Here is a 26,640-nt window from a genome sequence, read left to right as displayed (position 1 = left end):
ATTTCTACATAACCCGTAGGAACCCAAGGGCTATGTCACTCCTCCTTCCAATCAGTGTCTTGTGTTACTAAAATAAACAAAAACCAGCTCTCAGGCATCTATTTGTGTTACAGAGTTGCAAAAGTTCTTGAGTTTTTATTCCTGGGGACAAAAAGGAGTTGATATGAATGTAAGAAGTATAACTACTTCTGTAAAAATTAACTGATATTAAATTCCCATGAAGTTGAAACTATGGATAATTACCACCTCTTAGTGATTTTAGGAAATATTTTTGTTTAAATTGTTCATAACAGAGAGAGTCTAAGAAGTTCAAATAGACTTTATTTCTGTTTCTAAAGAAGAAAGTAAAACAAAAATGACTATCAGATGAGCAGTCTGATGACTTTTTAAAGCTTAATAGCTTCAGCATGATACAAAATTCAGTATTTTAAAATGAAGTGTCCACCTACATACTTGGCAAGTGACCAAAGTCTAGATTACTGCCATGGCAAATTTAGAAAAGGACAGGAAAACACAAATTTAATCTTATAAAGATCAAAACTACCTAGAAGGAATATTCATTTTCATTTGAACTATGATTTTTATTAAACTCAAAAGTAAAGTCAAATTAATAAATCTACTTGGAGGGACACCTGGAGCTCAGTGATATGAATTTTTCTCAAAACCTCTGAAGTTGAACTGAGTGAAGTTTTTAGTAACTGAGCATTTACTATGTGCTGGGAACCTCACATAAATGATAAAAAGGTAGGTGATTACTATCACTTTCTTTTTATAAACGAGGAAACTGAGGCATAAAGAAGTTAAGAAACTTGGTTAGGGTGCACAAGTTCTAAGTGAGAGAGCCGGGATTCAAACACCAGGAGTCAGATTCCAGAGTCTATGCTGGTAGCCAGTGCCACCCTCGTCGTCGACGGGAGCGTGTTTATGACACTGCTGTACTCCGCGGCCGTCTGTCTGTGTCCCGGGAATCTGCATTACTCCCTGAGCACTGATAGATGATTGCAAGCTTGTGTGTTTCTGCTTGTTTTGGTTTTGAACCTTAGTTGACTATTTACTCCTGTATCTTTGTTTGTGGAACAAAACATAAATAAAGACAAGTTTCTTAAATAATATGAGACACTAATATTCCACCTGAAATTGCATGTTAATTTTAATACCACTGTAGATGTAGAAACTGTACAGAACATAGGAAACGGGAAATTCAGGTAAAAGTAGAGAAGAAAATAGAACCAGGATAGCTCAGAAAATATGAGGTGTGATCTATACAAATAAATATATTAATATATAAAATATATAATATATGTGAAATGCATACATATTACATTAACATTTCATAAAAACTACAAAAGAAAAAGTGTTAGCACTATGAGGTGGAAAGAACTCTAGCAGTACATGCTTTCTCCTAAAGTGAAGGATATGGAAACGAATATATTTATGTATATGTATGACTGGGACATTGTGCTGTACACCAGAGACAGACACATTGTACCTGACCGTACTTCATTAAAAAAATAAAATAAAACAAAAACATAAAGGGAAGGAAAAGTAAATTCCCGGGGAACAAGTAAAAGGATCATGGTCTCATATACCAGAGACTATGCAAGGTCATTTAAACAGGAAAAGAAATCAAACTTCTATCCCTTTTATTAAAAATAATTCTTTACTTTTCAGAGAAGAAACAAAAAGGAAAAGAATAACATATTTAAGATACTCAAGGAAAGAAAATGTGAGCCAAAGATTTTATATGCAGCTAAAATGACTTCCAAGTGTAAGAGCCAAGGACAAATTGTGATCGCATACAAAAAGTCAAGAAACATTGTTCCCAGAGGAACCCACTACAGAGCACACTTCGGAAAACCACCATGGATGGAGAGCCACCAGTAAAAGGGCTAGTCGCAACAACGTCAGTACTAACCTCACAAAAAGAGAGAAAGCACAGCAGCACGCTCCTCCTGGCAGAGGAGAATAATAGCACTTATAAAGTGACCTTGTCCCCATCAAATCAAACCGGGATTTTACCCCACCTCTAGACCCTACCATTATTTCATAGGAATTACAGAGGCCAGAAGACTACGTTAAGCTATACCACAGGGATGCAATCAGCAAACACTCGATAGCTGTATGTGTGGGAAGAAGAGGCACAATTTCTTCAATAAATAAAAGTGGAACTTACAGTTAAACGAGATTTAACAAATGAAGCAATCATTGCAATGTAAAGAGGGTTTTTTTTTGCCATCCTTATTAATAATCTAAGCTCCAAAAATGTTATGACATTTATGAGACCATGAGAAATTTGAAGCCTGAACAGATAGCACATGACATTATGCAATTCTTCTGAACCATTTTTATAAAGTTACATTGGTCAGGTAAACACATGAAAGAAGGAAAAGAAGGCCTGCTCTTTAGATACTAAAATACATCATTCACAGATCAAATGAAAGCACAAATACAAGGTCGGATTCTTGCGTCACACTAATTTAGTGGGGATGGAAGTGAGAGTTCACAGTGGGATCAGTCATGGAGTGACGGCCATTGGGGTGGGTGATGGGTCCTATATGCCTATTTTTGTCTGTGTTAAAAATTCACCATAACAAAAATTAATATGGAAATGAAATAAAGACACTTTCAAACCGACAGAAGTTAGAAGAACTCATTACGAACAGACCCGTGTTAAAAGTAGCACTACAAGGGGTTTTCAAGAAGGAAAAGTATCCCAGATGAGGGCACACTAAAGCAGGAGGGAAATAAGGTCCTTGGAAAAGGCAAGTAAGTGGGTAAATCTAAATGAATGCTCACTGTTTAAGATAACAGTAAGGGTCTGGGGATGCTGAAATATGTGTAGAAGTGAAACACCTGGTGAAAATTGCACAAAAGACAGGAGAGTCACTGACGGAAACAGCCTGTGATCCCTGCACTGTCTGGGAAGTAGCACAGCACAGACTCACCATCCGCTGCACTGACTCAAGAACGCAAGCTGCCTCTGTGCAGTCGCCGTGGCTGGAAAGCTAGAGACTTCTTTTCTTCAGAAGATTAGAGACTACAGTGGTATATTTGTTTATTTTTACCAACAGTGAAACTATTGAAATGCATCTGGGGCAGCTGCTTGTTGCAGTAAAAACCCTCTTTTGTCTTGCTAACATACCCCACTAGGAAGTGGGTGATAAACATATGCAGGCAGCCAAAAACAGATGAAGAGATAAAGAATGTGGCAACAAGGCTGAACTCAAACTGATCCACAAGGGGAAAGATACAAATGCCAAGGGAAGTCCACCAACAAGAATGCCAACCCAGGACACGCAGCCTGCGCACGTCCCACCCGACAGCAGACTCTTTTTCCTTCTCACCCCTCACCCATACTAGGTTTGATGGAGAGTGATTTTTTGTAAGAGAGCAAATAAAAATTAACCATATTTTTGACATATTTCTGTTTTTACATCATGTAAATAATAATGGATGAAAACTGAACATATAGATATATCTAAATATGTTCCGTTCAAGTCAATGCAATTAGATCTAGGGAATACTTTCCAGATAATTTAGCTGCTTTTAAAAACATACATGAATAACAAAAAGAAACTAAAAAGTTGGCGTAACATTCTAAGTTGGCATAAGAATCTTGTTTATATGGGAGCTTCAGAGCTCTGCGTGGAACCACTGCTTCCAACTGCAGGGCTCTTAGTCGTCTGACACAAATCACCTTATCTGAGCCTCATGGAAATCTAATAAGGTAAAAGGGGACAGTTGCATTAATTCTAATTTTTAGTTAAGGAAAGAGAGGTTTTAAAGAAAAAGCAGCTTAGTGAAGGGCAAGTAGTTACTGAGTAAGAAAAGAAAACAAACATAATAATTTAAATAAGTTAAATAGAATTTATTTTGATGCAGGATGCATCATTCATTTCAATATTGCACCCTCAGAGTCACAGACTATTTAATGTTTTTTGAATTTACCAATCTCTGGTGGTGTCTTTAAAAATTAAATTAGCAAATAATATTGAGCTTTCTCATTAATAACTCGCTTATGATGAAGTTTGGTATTTCTTTTTCAACTGAGAAATATGTAAACTAGAAATTTGCCTACACATCTAATAACATTGATTACATTGGGTCAGTAATTCATAGGTCAGTGTCCTCAGACAATATTTTTTTAGACTTTCTCCATTTCTATAACATTTTCATTTATTTAGAAAATTTGTGGAGTAATGTTAGGATTGGCTTCAGGTCTTAAGAAGTTTTAGAGAATTAGGACTCCAACATACGTGAGACTTCACTCCGTTTTCTGTTTTCTTATCATTTCTTCCATAGTTTCCATCCTTTCTTTCCTCTAAGCTCTAGTTTTTGTAGTTTTTTTTTTTTTTGATCCACTACTGAGCAATATTCTTTTCTGCTTTATACAACCTGCTATCAAATCTGAGTACTCAATTTAATTTCAATATTTGTCTATTTCATGTCTAGAAATTCTATTTAATTCTTTTGCAAATCTGCAGTGTCACTTAATGCCTATGTATTTGCAACATCTTAAAAAAAATCTCTCTCAATATAATAAGCATAGCCGCTCAAATTTGCATCTGATACTATGGTGTCTGAAATCTCCACAAGTAAGTTTCATTTGTCTATTGTTTTGCTGGTTGTCAAATATAATTGCTTGTTTCCTTGTGTGCCTGATTTTCAATGATGTGTGCTGGTCATTGCTGTTGAAAAGTTGAAAAAAATCATTGTGGTAAAGATAAGCATCACTATTTTTCCAGAGGCATTTGCATTAGTTGTTGTCAGGTACCTGGAGCACCACTTTAAACGACATTCATGGCTTCAAATGTCTTGCATAAACCCGACAGTGTACCTTTGGACTACAATTATGTTTGGGCTGGTGTTTGATTTACAAACTCTTAGAGATCAGTTTTGTTTTTATTGTTTTTCACTTCCTCTGTTTTCCCAGCACCAAGACAATTTTCCCCACATTCTGGTGGGAATGTAGGTGAAGGAGTGGGTTTACGTCTATTTGACCCTTACCTCTGGAGGTCTCAGCTTAACTGATAGCGTCCCCATCTTTGGGGTCTCTATTCCCCTTATCCCCAAAGACAACCAAAATCACCACTCATTTTCACAGCTGTGTTTTCCAGGAGAAAGAAACTAGTGTAAGGCCACACCATAAAAGTGGATTAAAGTGTTACCTTTATTTCGGTGTCCCGGCTGTCTTCAGCATTTGACCTGGTGACTCCTCACTCTTTGGACATGTCTCTGAAGCTCTTAAGACAGTTTATGTATTTCATCCAGCAGTTTCACTTGCCCTCAGAGAGGAAGTCAGTCCCAGTGACGTGGCCTACTGTGCCTAACGCAGGAATCTCTCAGAAGTATTTGACGTAGTTTATCCTGCCCTTCTCCTTGGTATACTTGCTTCACCTCCTTTTGGGACCCCACACTACACCCTCCCGTGCTTTTTCTGCTGCCTTCCCAGTCTCATTTGCTGGTTCCTCCTAGTCCCACAAACACAAATGGTAGAACACCACAGGGCTCAGCTATCGGAGAGTCCTCTCTCTCTAGATTCATTCGCTTGGACCTCAGTCTCTCCCATCATTTTAAATACCATCGATATGCTAACAATGTGCTCATTTTAATTTCCAGCCTGGCATCTTCCTGGCACCAGTCAAGAAGTCTTATGTAAAACTTCCTCCTCGACATTTCCACTTGCAAGTCTAACAGTCATCTCAACTTCACCATGTCCAAACTGGAACTCATGAATCCCTGGCCCCCTAAACCTACTTACACTGCTTCTCTTGACCAGAGATTCAGAAGTAAAAATACATTCAATTTGTTCTGTGTAATGAAAATAATATTCTTTTAAATCAGTTTTAAAATGTGGGTAGTATTTGATTTAAATAATCTCTGAAGCCAATTCAAGATGAAAAGACATAAAGAAAGGTATTATTTTCATCTTTAAAGAAAGACACAGTGTAAAAGCAAATGAATAGTACCCATCTAGAATATTAATTCAGAAAGCATTTATAAGCATATAGAATATACCAGTTAGTACTTGATGTTGAGTTTTTTCAAAGATGACTAAGACAAGATCCTTGCTCTGCTGGTCTCACATTCTATTCCCACAAAGGGATGGAGTGTAAGTTCCATCCTTAGAAGTAATTATTTAGACCACTCGGCTGAAAAAGATTCTGAGGTTGTTTGGTATCAGTGAGACAAAGCTCCTTAATCAAACAGCACGATCTCTTATAGTCTGGAATTCTGGAATTCCTGGAATGGTCATCACACACATGAATAACAATAATTAAAAATGACTATCACAGATAAGATATATACTACGTGCCAGCCATAGAACACATGATTACTTCTTTTAACCTCAAAACACTTTGAGAGGCATATAATATTAATGCCCATTTTACAAACAAATAAATGGACACTCAGAGAAATTAAGCAATTTGCCCCAGGTCACAGTAATGAATAGATGATAGACTCAGAATGTGAAATCCGCTCTGTCTGACTTTGAAACCTCTCATCTTATCCTCTGTCTGAAATTGTCTCTCTTAAAATGAAGAGCATCTAAAAATTAGGAAAGAAAGTAAGTGGATGTCTTAGAAGAGTCCATGAGCACGTGAAACATGCTTTTAAATCTTGATAAAAGAATTGTCATAGGCATAGCCTCTTAATGTCAGTGAGGGAAAACATGAAACAGTTCTAGCAGGATATTTTGCGAGAATAACTAAATTAACGCATTTATTCAACATCGTTTCCTATGGCTTTTCGGGGCATTGGTTAAAGTGTGGACACTCTTCCAGAGACAGGCCAACATGTTGGCAGCCTGCTCACTCCCCGCCCCCCTCCCATCTCTGGACTCAAACGCAAACAAGGGAAGGAGGGACGCAACATCTCTGTTAGGACTGGGAGGCTGTTCTGGAAGAGGAGAGGGTCCCTGAGCCCTGTGACGCCTGAACACCTTGCCAGCATCAGACTCCTCTTCGTGCAGTTTCTCCACGCTCTTCCCCCTCCCACCAGCTGTCTAGAACAGGAGGAAGTTAAACCCCAGAGAAGTAGCTCCTCCCTCGGGTGCATTTACAAAGGATGAAAAGGAAGTGCTGTGACTTCTAAAATTTCTCTTTCAACGTGAGGAATCGCTTTCTGTCTGCTTATGCTCCTGAGATGACTACAAGGTTTCACCCTGGTCCAACTCTCCAGTGAATCTGCACTGACAAATTTCTCTTTATTAAAGGTCGCCTGTTTCATTTTGAATCAACTTCCTATTATCTGAGCAAGTTATCATACTTTTACTTTGGACATCATTTTTCGCTTCAAAACTACATGAGATTGAGGGAAACACAGAACCCAAATGGCTTCTTTCTTCTCCCTGGTTAAGTTGTGTGTTGGAGCTCAGCCAAAGAAGTGTCAACTTCAAATCCCAGAGCCCTTTAAAATTCCCGAATTAGGATGTGCTTTGTTGTCATTCCCATGGATGTATGTTTTGGCTTCTACGAAGTATGCAAGGCACGGTAACCATGTAGGACAAAAAGAATATCTTGCTGTATATAAATGAATATTTGCATGAGGGCAGTATCTATCCTAAACTGGAACAGTGGCTTTCTCACGTAGAAAATACTCCACTTTTCTTATTATATATTTTAAGATTTTATTCATATTACTTCATAAGAAAATCAACAAATATACTGCTAAAAAAGTATTTATGAAGCTGTTTACTACTCTCTAAGAAGAAAGCACAAGAAATTTGCAGATATAGATGAGTAAAAATAAAAAACAGTCTTTTTTTATATTATGATAAAAACAAATTCATCAAAAATGTGCAACCTCAGATTAAAAGTGATAAAGCAAGAATTACCATATTCAAAGCCTCCATTTGGTTTAATTCAACCTATGATCTTTTTGATCTGGTTTTACATAAATAAGGATTTTTTAAATGGTATAAAGAGATGAAAAAAGTATTTGGTACTTTAAAATCTTTAAAAGTCAAACTACAGCTGATAGCTGAGTTACGTGTTTACTATTTACAACTTCCTCTCTACAGATACAGGTATTGCATTCCTTGTCTTTTAAAGTGTAACCTTATACATCTGTTGAGCACACATCTGGACATTTAGCCTAACTCATCATTTCCTTCTGTATGTCCAAAAACTGTCAGTTATTTCAGCTGAGATTCAGCCCTTGAGAGAATTGAAAAAGTTGTAACTTTCTTTTGCCCAAGTTTTACAAACTCTCCTTTACCTTTTTTCCCCAGGATATCTGTAAGTATAAAAATAAGCAGTCCGAATTCCTTCAGGCTCTGGAGAAAGGAGCACAGGAGGATGAGGGACATGTGCTGCATTAATATTTGCTTCTATGGAGTCAAGAACAAAGCCTTTATATGAAAGAACAGACACTGACTGTCCACACAGTTATAAAACAAGTATCTTTTTTTTGACAAAGGAAATACAATTTGAATGCAGGAAGGAGGGAGCTTTAGCACCAATGAGGCAGATTTGTACTTTCAAAAGATAAAGGTCTCATACTTCATAACGTTAAATTTTTCAATTCGTCAAGGGAAAACTGTATACTATGTGACATAGCAAATGATTAAATACATTAATATTATTCCAAGTCAAGACTTTCAGTGTAAATATGAAAAAAGCACAAAATGTCAAAATATTAAACTTCAATTTGAGATATCAATATGAAAATATATACACACCTACATATATTCTAGGTCCACTGTAAGAGATAGAAAATTATCAACTAATGGTCGTAGGAAAAATAATAAATTTTTTTAAATTATCATAATACTCTCAAAATAAAATCCCAATAATAATAATTGACTCAGATGAGTTTCAAAAGTGGAGGCTAAAATTATTACATGAGATGTTTAATGGGAATAAGACAGACCCATGTGTCAACGTATAGATTAACTGCTAATTACTTTAAAAAATTGTAATCTTTAACAACTGATGTAATTCCTAATCATCTTTAGGAAAATCTGTACTTTCCTCAACTTACTGAATCCATTTGATATGCAACATTATTTTTCTAGAAATCTGTCATATGTTCTTTTCACACGCAGGCATACACACATATATAATATGAAAATAATTACAGATACATATTTGTGTATTGATTTCTTACTAATTACAAAGGGGAAAATGTACCTTTATATGTTTTGGCTAAAGCAATCATAATCTGTCATGATCTTACCTAATGGTGTGTGGCAACCTGTTTTACAGGCATCCTGATCTGAAGGGCCTCACATCATTTATGAAGTTTTCTCACCACAATTACTTACCCTGGATCCAGTCAATCTAGAGTCCACACCTAACATCCATTGCAGAGTACTCAGGACAGAGGGTAAAGTCAAGCAACACTGACAGAGAACAGTCAGATACATCTAAAATGTGGACCATTTTACAAGAAAACTGGGCCTAAGCACTTCAGATATAAATGACATTTTAAAATGGGGTGAGAGTTTTAACCTCAAAGGTACAAAGAACCCCAAAGAAACCTACTGATTTGACCTATTTAAAAATTTAATAAAAGACGTTCTTGGCATAATTAGGAGAATTAAAAGATGGCTGGACTATTAGATAATGTAATTTATTGTTTAATTTCTTAGGGATAAAAACTAATGTTCTTATAATGGATGATTACAAATGAAGTATCTGGGGGTAGAGTTATATTTCAACATCCATGGAAATTGTTCAATTATATACATACACAGAATTCTATCTATATTATTTAAATACATATTATTGTCAATTCATCTTTAAAAGAGCTAGCAGGTTTCTTGTTCCAACTGTCAATATCTTCAATGAGTAATCAATGTTACTCAATTTAGGAAACACATTAGAGTAACTGAATTGCTTAAAACAACATCAACAACAAACACAGTCAAGTCCCTCTCCCAAGGATTCTAACGTAAGTGGTTCCGTTTATAGTCTGGGTATCAATATGTTTTTTAAAGCTTCCAAGGTGATTCTAATGTGCAGCCACAAACAGTATCACAGCACAAGTCAATCAGCAAACACACGCTGTGCTCTGGGCTTGAAAGGACAGCAGTATGAGTACTGCATTGATTACAAGAGGAGAGAAAGAGGGTGAGCCCTCCTATATCCTAATGGAGATTAATTCTTATTTTCAACAATGTTTTGACACTTTAACAACCAAAATGCTAATTTTAAATTTTCTCTCCTACCAAAATATTTGAGGGTTTATATGTCATCAGCAATCTAAAACAAGTAGGTCGGACAGCTGTTGACATTAGTATATACCTTATTTAGTGAAAAATTAACTTCATAGAGGCTAGGGCATCAGCAAAGCCAGGAGACTCAGATCAATGGCCTCTGGTCAAAATAACCAGGCTCTGGAATGTCAACTCAGAGTTGGGCAAGTTACTTAAACAATATTTGCTTGAGTTTCCTCTTTTGTAAAAGTGCTGTGATAGAAGCCATCACCTGGCTGTTCCATATTTATGAGAATGTATAAGGAGCACTTAGAAACACTGAGAAAGAACTCAGTAAATGTTAGGTATTATTAGTATTATTTTATAAAGTGGTAAGTTTTCAAGGCCTACTAGGACAAGAAAGTCTGATACTTTGGCCTTAATATACTCACAAATATTTTTTGTTTACTATACCTAATTTGGGTGGAGAAGAGTCAAACTCTGGAGTCTCATAAGATTTGAAAATGGCAAGAAGACTTCTTGTCACCTGTAGAACATCCTACTTACATTTAAATTTTCATGAAATTCAGTGCTCATCCATTACCCACAATTTTGGCAAAACCACTCAGAGTGACACCCTCTAGTTCGCCCTATTGAAGTTTCTGATCTGTGCATACACTGAAGTATGCATGTAGAGTCACTAAAAAGATGGTGGGTATTTAAGATCTAAGTAATGTGTATTGTCATTCCAAGAAGTTCCTGTTACATTGTGGTTATATATTTCTTTATGTTGAAATATTCTTATTCATCTGCATTTTCATAAGACATTAATCAACCTCTTTTCTTGACATTAATAATTATATCCGGGGGGGGGGGAGGGATAAATCAAGAGTTTAGGATTAGCAGCTATACACTCCTTTATATAAAATAGATGAACAACACAGATCTACTATATAGCACAGGGAACTATTTTCAGTATCTTGTAATAACCTATAATGGAATAGAATCCAAAGAAGAATGTGTGTGTGTGTATATATATATGTATATGTATATATATATATACACACACATGTATATGGATAACTGAATCACTTTGCCGGCCACCTGAAACTAACACAACATTGTAAATCAACTATACTTCAATTTTTAAAATTTACATCTTATCCTTTTTCTTTTTTTTAAACTAGAAATAAGTTATTTATTTAGCTGAGGGTAACATTTTTCTTTGTAATACTTATTTTTCTTAGAAATCATACTCATCGTCTCCATTGCGTCATAATATTTTAGGTTTCACAGCATGAATTACTCTACTCCCATATTATTAAATTAAGTCTTAGTGTATCTATCCTTTTTCATATCCCAGCTTTCCCACTGACATTTATCTAGTCAAAAAAATAAGCAATGATAACTTACCGTACCTATGTAAGTATTATCTTGTTGTATTCTTAAATTATATGGTTGCTTCTACTGTTTATTTTTAGTAAAGTTAAAAAAATTACAGATTACAGCTATAAATATGATTTCTATATCACTGCCTGCATTCAGATATCTTCCACTCAAACTCATTTGCATTCTTTTTCCTACTTCTGACTCATTATACTTCATGTGCAGTTCACTACGTCCTTTAACTTGGAGTTAGTTTTTTTTCCTAAGCAATATTATCATCATGGTGGAGTCCACAAAATTTTGCATAGTGACATATTTTCCCACTATATTTTTAAATTTCTAAAGAAAAAGAGATTACTGCTAATGAAATTGAATATGATGAAATAAGATTTCTTGTTGATTTATCGACCACCTGCACATCTGGTGTATTTTTCTGGGGCTTGTCTGTACTGTTTGTTTAACTCATGATATAAGCACTTCACATTAGAGGATGTGTCCCCTCCAATACTTCAAACAGCTCCAAAGCACAGAGCTGGCACTGAACATTTGTTTTTAAAAATGATGCAGCACAAGCTATTCTGCGAAAATCGACAGTTGTGACGTTTTATTGCATTATCAAGATCTGTGTGAATTGGGAGACAAAAAAAGTCATACACGTACTTTAGAAATACCTATAACACAAAATTACTTTTTGGAAAGCATTCTAAGAAATATGAGGCTTCAAACTGTAAGAAAGAAGACAAAGTCAAATTACTAGTGTTAAGAGAAGAAAGAACAAATCTGTCTTAGTGATTTTTTTCAAGTCATTTTTCAGGTTCTGGAAAAGAGATTTCAATCTCTAAGCTGGAAAAATTCTTTGATAAATTAACATTTAATTAAGCTGAAAAGGTAACAAAAGGAACTTTAATATTTAGATAAAAATATACATTCTAATGGATTTTGTTTCTTCTAAATTTTGTTTTACTACTTTTCAAACAAGCAAGGTAGAAATTGTGACGTCTGAAGGAAAAAAGGGTATGAATAAGCTTGACCTACCAAAAAAAATTCAAATTATATGATATTTACCTGTGGAAAGAAACAATTTTAAAAGAAAAGCACATTGTAATGTTATTAGTATAGCTGACAACTGTTCATCTAGGGGAAGTTTGTTAATACCATGACTATGTGAGTGGAAGCCTACAACAGTCTTTAACCATTCCCTACTGTCTATATATCTACAGCTGAGACCTGAAATGTTCATTTTCTTAGGTATGCATCTTGTTAAATACAAAGATAATTCTGTTAAAATTGATAAATAAAAATCCACATGACCTGTTTTACATAATCAAAATTCTCTAGCTTTAGTGTATAGGATATAACACGTGTGTTCATATACCCAATGACACAGATATTTGCCAAATCCTTCAGGATCCCTCTTGAAATACTACTATTACCACCAAGTAACAATGAGGAAAAAAATAAGTTTATATGAGGATAAGTAAACTTAATTATGCATGCTGATAAAGGCAACTATTTTGATAACTTATATATATATTATATATATATATTATATATATGTATATAACTTATATGTATATTATATATATATACATATATATATAATATATATATAAACTATCATTTAAGGGAAACATTTAATATTTTCATATTATTATATAAACAGAGAGACCAGACAACAACATAATAGTTAGTATTTATTTTTTACTTACTAGTATCAAGCTCTGCCCTGTCTTCTTAATTGTAATACATTTAAACCTCACAATAATCCTATTGTTATTTGCATCTTAAAAATAAGAAAAAAGAAAAGGTATACCTTGCTTGATATTACACAGAAGGTGGGAGAGCCAGGGTCTGGATCCAGACTCCAGAGCCCATTCCTTAGACTATACTTACAAAGGCTGTCTCTGGGGATGGACTTAGGCACACATTTTATTTTCTATTTGTACTTTTTTTGCTTAATGATTTTTTTGTACGAATGTTTGGGAAAAATAAATGTCACTCCCATTTTTAATATGAATGTTGGGTTAATTCTTCTGGCACTGTCTCTCTTTGTACCTTCAGAATAAAGGAATTCAAATTCAAAAAAAATACGTTATAAAAAATGTCATTGCAAACTGAAATTAAAATCAGAAGTTTGTCTGGTTTTGAAATTAGTCAAACCCCCAAAATTATACATTTCAAACTAATTACTTTGATTTTTGTTTTTAATTTATAATCTGTACATAGAAAAATATTTTGTAATGTTTTACGATTTAGAAAAAACAGTAAGAAAATATTTTGCACTTTAATTAAATATAACATTCTTTAAAATTAGAGTAAGAATTAATATTCTGTGTGATTCTGTGATGTATCACAATTCATTATTTGTTCAAGCTTGATAACCCCATCAAATTGAAGGGATAGTTATTCCCATTTCACAAGTGAGGGAACACGTCATTGGCTCAAAAGGTGTCCTTTTTTTTCCCCACTAAACATTGCCTCTTCCTTGAGCCAGTTCCGTTTATGCTCATGAAAAAAGAACATTATTGCTTTATTGGTCAACTGTGTTATCGTTAAGGGCTAAATTGTGCCCTTTTAAAATTCTTATGTTAAAGTCTTAACCCCCAGTGCCTTAGAATGTGACTATCTGGGAGATTGTAAATTAAGATGGGTTCTAATCCAATATGACTGATATCCTTATAAAAGAGAATGTCAGGACACAGACACATACAGAGGGAGGATCTTGCAAAGACACAGGGAGAAGAAGGCCCACTAAAGCCAAGGAGAAAGGGCTCAGAAGAAACCAACACCAGTGACATCTTGATCTCAGACTTTAAGCTTCCATGATTGTGAGAAAAATTTTTTTGTTTTTTTCTTAACCCTGGAAGCAGAAAATTCCCCCAAAACATTCAACCTAATGCCAAGACAATCAATCTGAGTCCAAATATCCTAATCGGAAAAAGAAGAAAACTGATATGTTCCAAAATTGGGACAGGGCCAGTAGGCCAGCACGTTAAGGACGGCCAATTCCACACAAGTCCTCCTTAACAGTTACTTCTGGCCCTACAGTACTTTCTTTGCCAAGAACTACAATGTATATAAGAGCATCCCATGTTTCCTTCACAACCCACATCTATAGTCAGACTGAAGTTGAACTGAAAACAAGCATTAAAATTTATTAGCTTTGTGGCATTTTGCTTAACTACTTGATCGCTTTTTCTTCTCTGTAATCGGGGGAATAAAACTGATAAATCAATCCTCAGCCCCACTCTCCACATTCCAGTCTACTCAGTCCTCAATATCCTCCTTCCAGATGAGTACAACTATTCACTCATTTTCTCAGGCCAAATTTTTGGAGCAATTGTGAATTTCCTCTTTACTACATAGTCCATATTAAAAATGTTAGCAAATACTACTGGCTTCAACATATATCCAGAATCTGAGCAATTCCCATCACCTCTGTTGATACCATCATAATCTAAGGTAGAGCCTTTAAAATTGGAGTATGCGCTATAAAACTACAAAGGTTTAAAAGTGTGTCATTTAATGCAATGATAGTTTTATGGAATCATTTCCAGATTGTCAACATCCTTATGTACAAGCTCCTAATATCATATACCTAAAAATAAACATGCATACATAATATTCATTTTCTAACTTAAAAAAAAAGCATAGCCACATATTATCTTAATATATTTCATTACCTTGGGATAAGGAAAATTCTGAGGCACCAAGCAAAAGGCTATAACTAAATATCGGTTTGGGAAGACTTATATAAGGATTAATGAAGCTACCTCAAAAATCAGAGCTTTAAGTGTTTCAAATTACAAACAGATTTCTAATAATAAATGTCATAAAACCAATTCACTGTATTGAAAATAGATTTTTTAAGGACTTGATTTCTTTGGAGCAGTTTTAGAGCCACAGCAAAATTGAGAGGAAGGTTCATAGATTTCCCATACACTCTCTGTCTCCCCCAACCCATTTAGGACACCCTCCATCAGAGTGTGATATTTGTTACAATTGATGAACATACACTGATACATCCACAGTCCATAGTCTACATTAGGGGTCACTCTTGGTGTTCAAAATATATGGGTTTGGATAAGTGTATAAAGACACGTATCCATCATTCTAGTGTTACACAGAGTATTTTCACTGCCCTAAAAAACCTCCATGTTCTACCCATTTATCCTTTGTTCCCCACAGCCCTTAGCAAACACTGACCTTTCTACTGTCTTCATAGTTTTTGCCTTTTCCAGAATGTGCATATAGTTCAAATTATACAGTATGCAGCCTTTTCAGATTGGCTTCTTTCACTTAGTAATATGTATTTGTCTCCTCCATGTCTTTTAATAGCTTGATAACTCATTTCTTTTTAACACTGAATAATATTCCTTTGTCTGGATATACCAGAGTTTATGATCCATTCACCTGCTAAAGGACATTTTGGTTCCTTGCAAATTTTGGAAATTATAAATAAAGCTGCTATAAAAATTCATGTGCAGGTTTTTGTGTAGAAATAGCTCTTCAGCACCTTTGGGTAAATACTAGGGAGCATGACTGCTAGACCATATGGTAAGAGAGAGCATTTTACTTTTGTAAGAAACCACCAAACTATCTTCCAAAGTGGCTGTACCATTTTGCATCCCCACCAGCAATAATGAAAGTTCCCATTGTTCCATGTCTTCACCAGCATTTGGTGTTCAGATTTTGACTATTTTAGTACGTGTGGAATGGTATCTCATTGTTGTTTTCATTTGCATTTTCCTGATGGCATATGATATGGAGCATGTTTTCATATGCTTAGTTGCCATCTGTATATCTTCTTTGGTGAAAATTCTGTTCCCGTTTTTGACCTATTTTTAAATTGGGTTATCTTTCTTAACATTGAATTTTAAAAGTTCTTTGTATATTTTAGATAATAGATGTGTCTTTTGTGATTTTTTTCCTCCCCTCTGGCTTGTCTTCTCATTATCTTGATATTATCTTTCATAGAGCACACATCTTTAATTTTAATGAAATCTAGCTTATCAGTTCTTCACAGATCATGCCATTACTGTTGTATCTACATCATTCCAATACACAAAATCACACAAGCTTACTCATGTTATTTTCAAGGACTTTCATAGTTTTGTTTTACATTTAGGTCTGTTGTCCATTTTGAGTTAGTTTTTGTGAAGCATGTAAGGTCTTGGTAAACTTTTGTGAAGCATGTAAGGTCTTTATATCAATTCACTTTGTCCATGTAGATTTCCATTTGTTCCAGAACTATTTGTTAAAAAGACTTTCTTTGCTTCATTATATTGCCTTTGTTCTTCTGTCAAAGATCAGTTGACTATGTTTATGTGGGTCTATTGCTAGACTCTCTAGTCTGTTCCATTAATCTATTTGTCTATTCTTTTGTCATCATGACACTGTCTTGACTACTGTAGCTTTATAATATGTCTTGAATTTGGCTGGTGTCAGTCCTCCAACTTTGTTCTTCTCCTTCAACATCTGGTCAGCTCTTCTGTTCTTCTCCTTTAGTGTTCTGTGTTGGCTAGTAGTTTGCTTCTCCATATAAATGTTACAATCAACTTGTCAATATCCACAAATAACTTGCTCAGATTTCAATTAGAAATGCATGGAATCTATGGAACCATTTGAAAAGAGATGACATCTTAAGAATATGAGTCTTCCAATTCTTAAACATGGAATATATCTCAATTTATTTAGTTCTTCTTTGATTCCATTCATCATTTTTTTTTTAACCTGGAACTGTAGTATTTTATAAATGTTTTACATCTGGGTTTTTTTCCTATTAGAATGTAAACACTGTAAGAGCAATGACTTTAATTTGTATACAGCTATACTCCCAGAAGTCAGAATTCCCAGTATCTAGTAGGTTCCCACTTAGTAACTGATGAACAACTAAATGCCTACTTCTTTGGATTGTTCTGCAAATGAAATTATATAGTGTGTTGTTTCATTAATATAAAGCACTTAGTTTAGTACCCAGCACTATGATGTTTATAATAACTCAGTAATAACAGTAATCCTTAAAAAGTATTAACAATATACTAGTCAATTTTCTAAGTATTTATTCATTTAAGCTTTATAAAAATTCTATAAGGTATATAGTATTATTAATCCTTTCAACAGATGAGGAAAATAAGACAGAGATATTAACCTGCTCCAAATCTCAGTTAATAAGGGGTAGTACTAGGAACTGAAATCAATTGTAACCTGACTTCAGAATCTATCTTTTCTACAACTATACTTGTTGCTTCTCCAATGGCTTTCAATAATAGTTGGCTTTTAATAGCAGTACTATTAATACTATTAATAGCATCCTTATATCAGGAATATGGATTTTTAACAGAATTCTATTTGGCTTTTATGTAACCACTTTAACAAAGCACAGTCAGAAATTTGGAAATTTAAGAATTAGTCCAATGAGAAGGACAAAGTTTCATTTGTAAATTTTAGAATTCACCTCAAAATCATCTGTGCATTGCCCCACTATTTACTATAATAAATAACAGTTATGTTAATATCTTTTACCCATAGTAGAATGAACAATTGGTGATGAGATCTGTTATTATCCAATGGTGCCTAATTTAGGGTTGGTATAAGATACACTGTCATTAAACATTTGTTGGAGAAAACTAATGCATGAATGAATGGATGCATGAATGAAAAGTTTGTAACTGTAGAAAGCAGTCTCTAAGTTAATTGATGATTCTAGAAGAATCTTTACTTAGTGTATTCTCTTAGTATTTCACATTACTTAGCCTTTTTTTATTGTACTTTCATATAATAAAAGCAAGTCAGTCACAATTACACTTGTTTAGTAAATGAAAGAGAATAGAATTTTACTTGATTTTGCCTTTTGCAGTCTAAAATGTTTGTGCTCAAATATCTTATTTGCTAATGCATCATATATGTTCAGTAAGAGAGGCTTTTCCAAATTCTTTTGAACAAAACCACTTGGGAAAAATGGGACAAATTGGTGTGGAAACACAAAAAAATCCAAATAGCCAAAACAACTTTGAGAAAGAAGAACAAAGCTGGAGGTATCATATGCCCTGGTATCAAACTACACTATAAAGCTATAGTCATCAAAACAGTATGGCACTGGCACAAAAACAGACAAATGAATAAATGGAAAACAATAGAGAGTTCAGAAATGAACCCACAATTATATGGGCAATTAACTACAACACAAGAGACAAGAGTATATAATAGTGAAAAGACAGCATTTTCAATAAACAGTGCTAGCAAAACTGGACAGCTACATGCAGAACAATCAAACTAGAATATCCTCTAATACCATGCACAAAAATTAATTTTAAATGTATTAAAGGTTTAAATGTAAGACCTGAAATCATAAAACTTCTAGGAGAAAACACAGGCAGTATTCTTTTTGACATCAGTCTTAGTAATATATTTTGGATCCACCTCCTCAGGCAAGGGAAGCAAAAACAAAAATAAAAAAAATGGGACTACATCAAACTAAAAAGCTTTTGCACAGAGAAGGAAGGTGTCAACAAAATTAAAAGGTCACCTACTGAATGGGAGTAAGTATTTGCAAAAGATATATCTGATAAGGGGTTAATATCCAAAATATAGAAGGAACTCATACAACTCAACATCAAAAAAAAACAAAACCCAGTTAAAAAATGGGCAGAGGATCTTAATAGACATTTTCCAAAGAAGACACAATACAGATGGCCAACAGACACATGAAAAGATGCTAAGCATCACTAATCATCAGGGAAATACAAATCAAAACCACAATGAGGTATTATCTCACATCTGTCAGAATAGGTATTATCAAAAAGACAACAAATAATGAGTGTTGGCAAGGATGTGCAGAAAAGGGAACCCTTGTGCATATTGGTGGGTGTGTAGCCACTATGAAAAACAATATGTAGATATCTCAAAACATTAAAAATAGAACTACCACATGATCCAGCATTTCCACTTCCACTTCCTGAAACAGGAAGTTCCACAGCCGTTTCATTTATCCAATGAAAACAAAAGCACTAATTAGAAAAGGTATGTGCATTCCTATGCTTATTGCAGCATAATTTATGATAGGTAAGATATGAAAGCAACCAAAGTACGAATATATATATATATATATAAGCAACCAAAGTGTATATACACACACGTGCACACACACACACTGGAATATTACTCAGCCATAAAAAAGAAATCTCACCATTTGTGACAACATGGATGGACCTAGAGGGTATTATGCTAAGTGAAATATTCAGACAGAGAAAAACAAACACCAAATGATTTCACTTATATGTAAAATCTAAAAAACAAAACAAATGAACAAACATAACAAAACAGAAACAGAATTACAGATACAGAGAACAAACAGGTGATTGCCAGATGGGGAGGTGGGCAGGAAAGAAACAGGTGGAGGAGTTTCAAGTACAGACTTCCAGTTGCAAAATAAATGTAATGGGTATGAAATGTACAGTGCGAGGAATATAGTCAATAACTATTTAGTATCTTTGTATGGTGACATAACTAGACTTATCACGGTGATCATTTAAAAGAAAATACTTGGGACAAAATATCTGGTTTTTCCAGATGTTCTTTAGTTGAATATTGTTTTACTGAAATCCTGAAGTCCACCCCAAATTTAAGTTTTCCCCCCCATACCTATGTTGAGCATCCCTAAATTTCTACACAAACCTCCATGTTGCTTTCTTAGAGTTGGTATATTCATTCATTCATTAATTCATTCACTCATATTATCTTGGTTCCTGAACACTCAGTGTTTTTCATTTAAACTTCTTCACAAAACTGTGCGGTAAATAAAATCTATCTTACAGAGGTTAAGCCCAAGGTTATTTGGGTAGTAAATAGTTGCGTGCACAGGGGTATACACTTAAATCTCTTGACTCAAATTCCAGTGCTCTGCTATGTAACAGGCAAGTGTACTAGGTCCTAGCACTAAAAGAAAATCGGCATGTTCTCTGTCTCAAGTAGAGTCAGTCACAAGTCAGACCAGGCTGACAGATTAGTCTTTATTGCTGCCTTGCAGTTTTGTTTTGATTAATCATTTCACAGCTTTCTTAATCCTTGGAAAATATTACCACGGCCATCCTCAAATGCTCCCAACTATTCCTGGAAGTATTTCTCTCCTTAAGTATCAATGTTCAAAAATTGGCTGACGAAGATTACTGAAACTCTAATTCTTTATTATCACATATATGACTTCCCTGTTTGAAAGCATCTATACTCTCCACCCCTGGATCATGGCCAGAATCTTTGTTTCAAATGTGCTTTTCATACATTATCTGCAGAATCTAAGAACACCAAAGGAAATTTAGACAGTGGGCTTCAGGGTGACTGCAACTGCCAGTAATAAGAAAAAAGTTATTTCTAGGAGGAAATTTCCTTCCAATGGTGCTCTCTGAGAGGAAATCATGATAGTCTTTCAGTGCATGCACATTTGGAGTGCCCCTATAAGTAAATTTTTAACATTAGACATAAGATAGTCCCTCTCATTGAAAGAATTCAGAGGAAAATGGTCGGCATAGGTGCCAGACTTCTTAGTAGAAAGTAGTGATGGGAAACTGGAGGTCACAGACACATTGATGGGAATACCAAGGCTTCCCTTATACACATTCTGAGTGATGACTACTCCAAGAGCTAGGAGAAGGTGAGAAATCAGGGAGAAAAGTGAGATGAATGGCAGCAACTAAGCCAATGCAGAGTGGACATCACCCCTCAGTGATCCAATAAAAACACAATTACCCTGTATTTATTTTTAAGTGAGACATAATATATAGCAAAGAGTTACAAAAATATTAGGTATATTTTGGTGTTAAAAAACAGAAACACAAGTGTATCTGAATGTTAAGTAACCTATTTTTCAATTTAGACCACAATCCTTGCACTATCATAAAACAGAACAATTTCTGATTGATGCATATGCTTGTTTTATACAATGATGAAAATTAGAATTATCCAAATTTAACCTCTCTAAAATTCAGAAAGAAATGAAAACTTTACTAGGTCACACACAAATGCTCAACTTAATCACAACGAAGTTTCGGGAATAAATGTTTAGCTAATTACATGTGTAATCAATGCCTCCTAATGAAATAGTAAAAGTATAGTCAGGTGAATTCTAATTTACAATCCTATATAACATGTAGGGAGGCTCAGTGTGTCAGTCAGGGTCTAAATAAGAGACAAAAACCACATAGTAATTTGAATAAGGAAAAGTTATATAGAGAATCATGAATTACTAAAAAGATAGTTAACTACTAAAAGAGGTAAACAAGGGGTAGTTCAGTAGTACAGAATTAGCAACTACAGAACACAAAGTTTGCCTATAGAGCTGAAGGAGAGTGAGCATGGCAGCTACTTATCGCTTTAGAAGAGACCCCTATCACCACAATCACCAAGGCGAAGAGTCAGACATCTTTGTAGAGGGGGTGGCTACCACAGTAACCCTGCTGGTGCCTGGGAGACTTGTTGAAGTGTGTGGGTCCCAGAAGGTATAGGATACAGCTGGTCCTCTGGCATACTTCTCTAGAGGACAGAGGATCTTACCGGAAGTGACAGGCTACATCTTAGCCATGAGGTGAACACTGCTAGGTTCCCTACATACCAATCTGCTAAGTGCCAGTGGAAAATAGCGCTCTGGAAAATGGAAATAAAGTCCCTTCCTCCTGTTCTGGCTTTGCAATATCCCTCTAGACCCTTAAATTGGCAAAGCCTAACATCAAGTCAGCTAGCAAAGGAGAAAGGTCCATCAGGTCCACCTCTTGTAACACACGACATAGCAAAGAAGGTTGTGGAGAAGACAGGCGATGAAATGAATAACTGGCATGCGGGCATTTCCAGCATCCTTGATTGTGGAAACTGATAGAGGTAAAATCTGTGCAAGGTCACATGTTTATGCTTACAGCCACAAATGGTAACTTCATCGTTCCTATTTCTAAATTTGGTTACTCATCATGTAATTCTGACTGCAAATTATTCATCAAAAAATCATATTGGTGGCATTATTTTACTAACTTTTTACTGAGATACAGATAAAGTACATAAATAGTATAGATTAATACGTTTTTACAAACATATACCTCATGTAACCAGCACCCAATGAATCTGTTACCAGGACCCTGGAAGGCTCATTCTTCCTGCACCTAAGCAGTAATCACTTGTATTTTAAATGTTCCCTTAAAATTTCTTACTCCTTTTCTTGTTAGATGTTCAGCACAACTAACAGGAATGTACCAAGAAAAATAATGCAGCCTTTGTAATATAGATGAAGCATACAAGAAGCTACTTTTGAGACCTATTTTATTTTATCATTCTACATTGCTTTCTAAAGTAGTCTATGGAAATTATTATGCTACTCTTGTTTTGCATAAATTGCTAATATTATCATATTCTTTTTCATTTTTCCAGAGGAAAAGGGAATGACATGTAAAGAACATATGCAGCTGTAAACAATCCTCTGTCATATGCAAAGAAACAGAGGTGGAATTCAAGTTTTTGCGAATAAAGTCTTTTCTACTAATACCAAACTACCCCCTTGGTGTGAGAGAATTCTACATGTATGCAAACAGACAAGCATTAACAACAAGTCCAAAAACCCACCAGTAATTTGGGTCACTAAAGAAGTAAGTTAAATACATGCAACACCAAAATTTAAATATATAATACGTTTTTTCTTCAAAACTCATAGCATTTAACATGTTAACAAAAGCGGAACATATTTTTATTATATCATTTTATTGCAAATAATGAAAGGAAAGTAACACATTCATTAGGAAAAGCAAGGTTTTAAAAAAATATTTTAAGACACTTGGATTTTAGAACGGTTCAGCTTTTCTGTTGAATAAATTTAACCAATTAATCACCATAGGCTCAGTAACCCAAGAGGCTCAAGAAACTTGATATTACTAATTTTTCTTATCCCTCTGTACTTCTAGATTTCTAAATCCCTGCTTTAGTATTTTACGTTATCATATAAAATTTAAAAACCAATCGTCATATTGAAATTTGACGCATTCAACTACATATTTTATTGTTTTCCAACTAGCTTTCCATCACAAGTCAAGTCTTTGAACTTATGCTTCGGCTTTACAGCCTGAAAGTGGTGAGTGTTTTTCCAGAAGGTTTTCAGATTTTTTTTCAATGCCTGCCTACTGGATTTGGTTCCAAATTTTCTAATGGGAAGCATACTTTAAACAGCCTTGATTCCATGTTTTCAATATACTATTTTACTTTATTGTTCTTCCCTAACTGAGAGCACTTACAATCAACATATTTTTCAAGTTTTATATTTGGTAATATGTTGTTGGTTCTTTGTTTCCTGTTATAATGGGCTTTCAAAGATTAAGCGAATTTGCAGATTTCTCCAAACAAACACATCTGTGCAGGACAGTGTGATATTAGAAGGTTCCTGAAATTAAGTAATACAATGTAAATGCTTTCTGCATTACCCATGTGCTGCGTGGAAAGTGAGGAAGATTGCCAATAGGTTTATTTTAGGGAGAAAACTACTATTTTGAAATGAAATAGTAAGTTTACTGCATAGACTGTATTTTATTCTTAACCATGTTCAATTTGGGAGCATCCTCTTACATTTATCACAAGGAAATGATGTCAGGAGTTGACCTATTATTTTCAAAGACAAAGGTTTCTCACACAAAATAAATAACTTTTTCTAGTTTATCTGTTCACTCCAAATTGTTTTAATGAATTAACCCTCTTTCTAGTTTCATCAAGGGTGCAAGTTTAAAGTGTTTAACTAAATAATGCTCTGTGTAAGGCTTAGCTGCCTTAAGCACAATGCTGTCCATGTTATTCCTATTTCTCTCCTCCTCACTTGGGAAGGACATTCGGTCACACAAACTCCTACACACACAGCTCAGTTATTCACCCTGATCTCTGGGCTCTTCTTTCCATCTCCCGTCTATTTTTTATTATTATTCCAGGTTTCTTCCTCTTCCTTCCTTCCTCCCCACCCACTCAACCCAACTGCCACTAAAGCTACTGCTCTTTAGTAGTTTTTCCAAATTAGCACTTTCCTCCATTTCCCTCCAGAAATACGTGTGCTAACCTAATTCCTCCCTGGAGACCACTTGCTCACCTTAGCTCTGCAGTCATTCTCCAACCTCTGCTTATCCCTACAGAGGCTTAGACAGCTCCTTGCTCTTCCATTTTCCTTTCCAGAACAAAACATTTCTTTGGAAGATGCAACCAGGAATTCCAAAAAGCAAATTCAGTGAACTAGTACTGTCAGAGAGCTGTGTAGCAGATAAGAAAATTTGCAAAGCTGTGGTCTTACTAACGTGCATTACGGCTAGCGCCGAGCAGATTGCATTCTCATTTGTTATGGGCAAGTACTGCCAAGATCTGGAATCAAGCTTACCTATGACAGCACACATTACCTAGGATTCCATGCTGTTACAAAGCTCTTCTCAATGACCCTCGATAACTGGGATCTGAAGTTTGATATTGTGTGCAAGTGCGTGTAGACTCTACCAAGCATGTCATCATAAGAACAACGTAAGGCAGTATATTAAAAAGTAATGCTATAGCCATCACTTTCCAAACAGTTTTTTAAGTAAATTAGATACAAGACATGTGGAAAATGTACCTCTAGTAATTTCACTTTTTTTTCTAGCATTGACTTCAGATTTTTTCCATTTAAATCGCAATGTAAACTTTCATTATTAATCTTTAGACACTGTAAAATAGACTGTTATTCATTTAGTCATTCATTCAATACATATTTACTGAATATCAACTATGTGGCCAACACAGTTCAACATAAGTTATCAATAAAGCCTTGGTTTGCAACTTACCGTGAGCCATGCGGTGGAACCAGTAGTAGCCAAAGTCAACTCCCAAGAAAGTTAAATACCAAGTCCACGGTGAATCGCAGGGCAGATTGAAGAGCCTGTAGTTCTCCCAGATGTAAATGTAACTAGTCAGTTCAATGCTCTTGAAAAACAAACTGGAAAGATAAAATTTACAAGCAATAATTATACTACATTTTAGATTTAAAACTGTGCTAAAAAATTTAGATAATATTTAAAAATTAATATGTTCACATATAAAAATAAAATCCTTCTCCCTTTCTTTGTTTCTTATTGGTCTATCATGACTTTAAGAGGGTCAGTTTCCTTGGAATCAAATTCACATGGTGTTTCCTTTTGTTTCATAGGCATCATGGATGCCAGCTATTGTTGCTCTCAATTTCATGGAATTAAGGGGGTGTTTCTTTTTTGTCTCCTAAAAATACTTTTCATGGAATCTGTATCACATAAATATAACAGTATGACTTCTTTTCTGTGATTTCCATGTCTAAATCTTAATGAAGAACACAATAAGAGTACTTTTTAAGGGATATATAAAAGACAGAAAATTATAAGTAGCATCTTTTTAAAGGGGACTGTGAACTGCCTAATACCTTAAAATACGTTAAATCGTAAAGTTTGCCTTTAGATTAAAGTTGCTTTTGCTAATTCCGTTTCTCTCTTCCTCTACTCTCTCCTTCCTCTCCCTTTCTCATAGACACACACACACACACACACACACACACACACATACACTTTTAATGTTTTATAGATTTTATACTTAACATCACAAATTGGATTATCATAGCATTTCAGTATTTCTTGTAGTAATATAAAGTATGGCTCTCAGAATATAAGGGAACAATCTTCCCCTAGAAATAAAGTATACAAACCTAGTTAAGATAAACAACTGTTTTTAAAACCCAGACAGAATGTGTCTTGTCACCCATTCTACCAAGCTTCTATAAATTCTTATTTCAAGAACTTTTAAAAATATATGTAACATACTTTTTTTTAAGTGTAGCATTTTTCTTCTAAATTTCCTGTGATCAAATTTAAGATCAGATAAGATAATTATTCCTTTATCACTTTTATAAATTTGGTTGATTTGACTTTTCTATTTATCATTAACATGTAAAAATAAGTTGATTATTCTACCTAATAAAGGTTTATTTATAAACCATGAACAAGTGAGGAAATCCTTAAATATCCTGATTTTAAATAAAAGTCAAAGCAGCAGCTCAAGTTAGTATATTGTTAAAATTCATTATTTTAATAGTATTTCTTTTTACAGAATCCGCT

At 34.7% G+C, this 26,640-nt stretch overlaps 1 protein-coding gene across 3 annotated transcripts in view; it reads right to left on the bottom strand.

Annotated features, from left to right (window-relative positions):
• The window catches only part of AGMO (alkylglycerol monooxygenase), a 285,767-nt gene that overhangs the window by 249,125 nt on the left and 10,002 nt on the right, over positions 1–26,640 (bottom strand). For all 3 annotated transcript variants that reach the window (XM_031454981.2, XM_031454982.2, XM_031454983.2), the window contains exon 3: positions 25,345–25,496. In XM_031454981.2, coding sequence (XP_031310841.2) covers positions 25,345–25,496 — 152 coding nt within the window. The remainder of the gene's footprint in view (positions 1–25,344; positions 25,497–26,640) is intronic.

Source organism: Camelus dromedarius, chromosome 7 (assembly GCF_036321535.1).
Source record: "Camelus dromedarius isolate mCamDro1 chromosome 7, mCamDro1.pat, whole genome shotgun sequence".
Classification (NCBI taxonomy): domain Eukaryota; kingdom Metazoa; phylum Chordata; class Mammalia; order Artiodactyla; family Camelidae; genus Camelus; species Camelus dromedarius.
The sequence above is the reverse complement of the archived record's forward strand: the minus strand, read 5'-3'. Positions and strand labels throughout refer to the sequence as shown.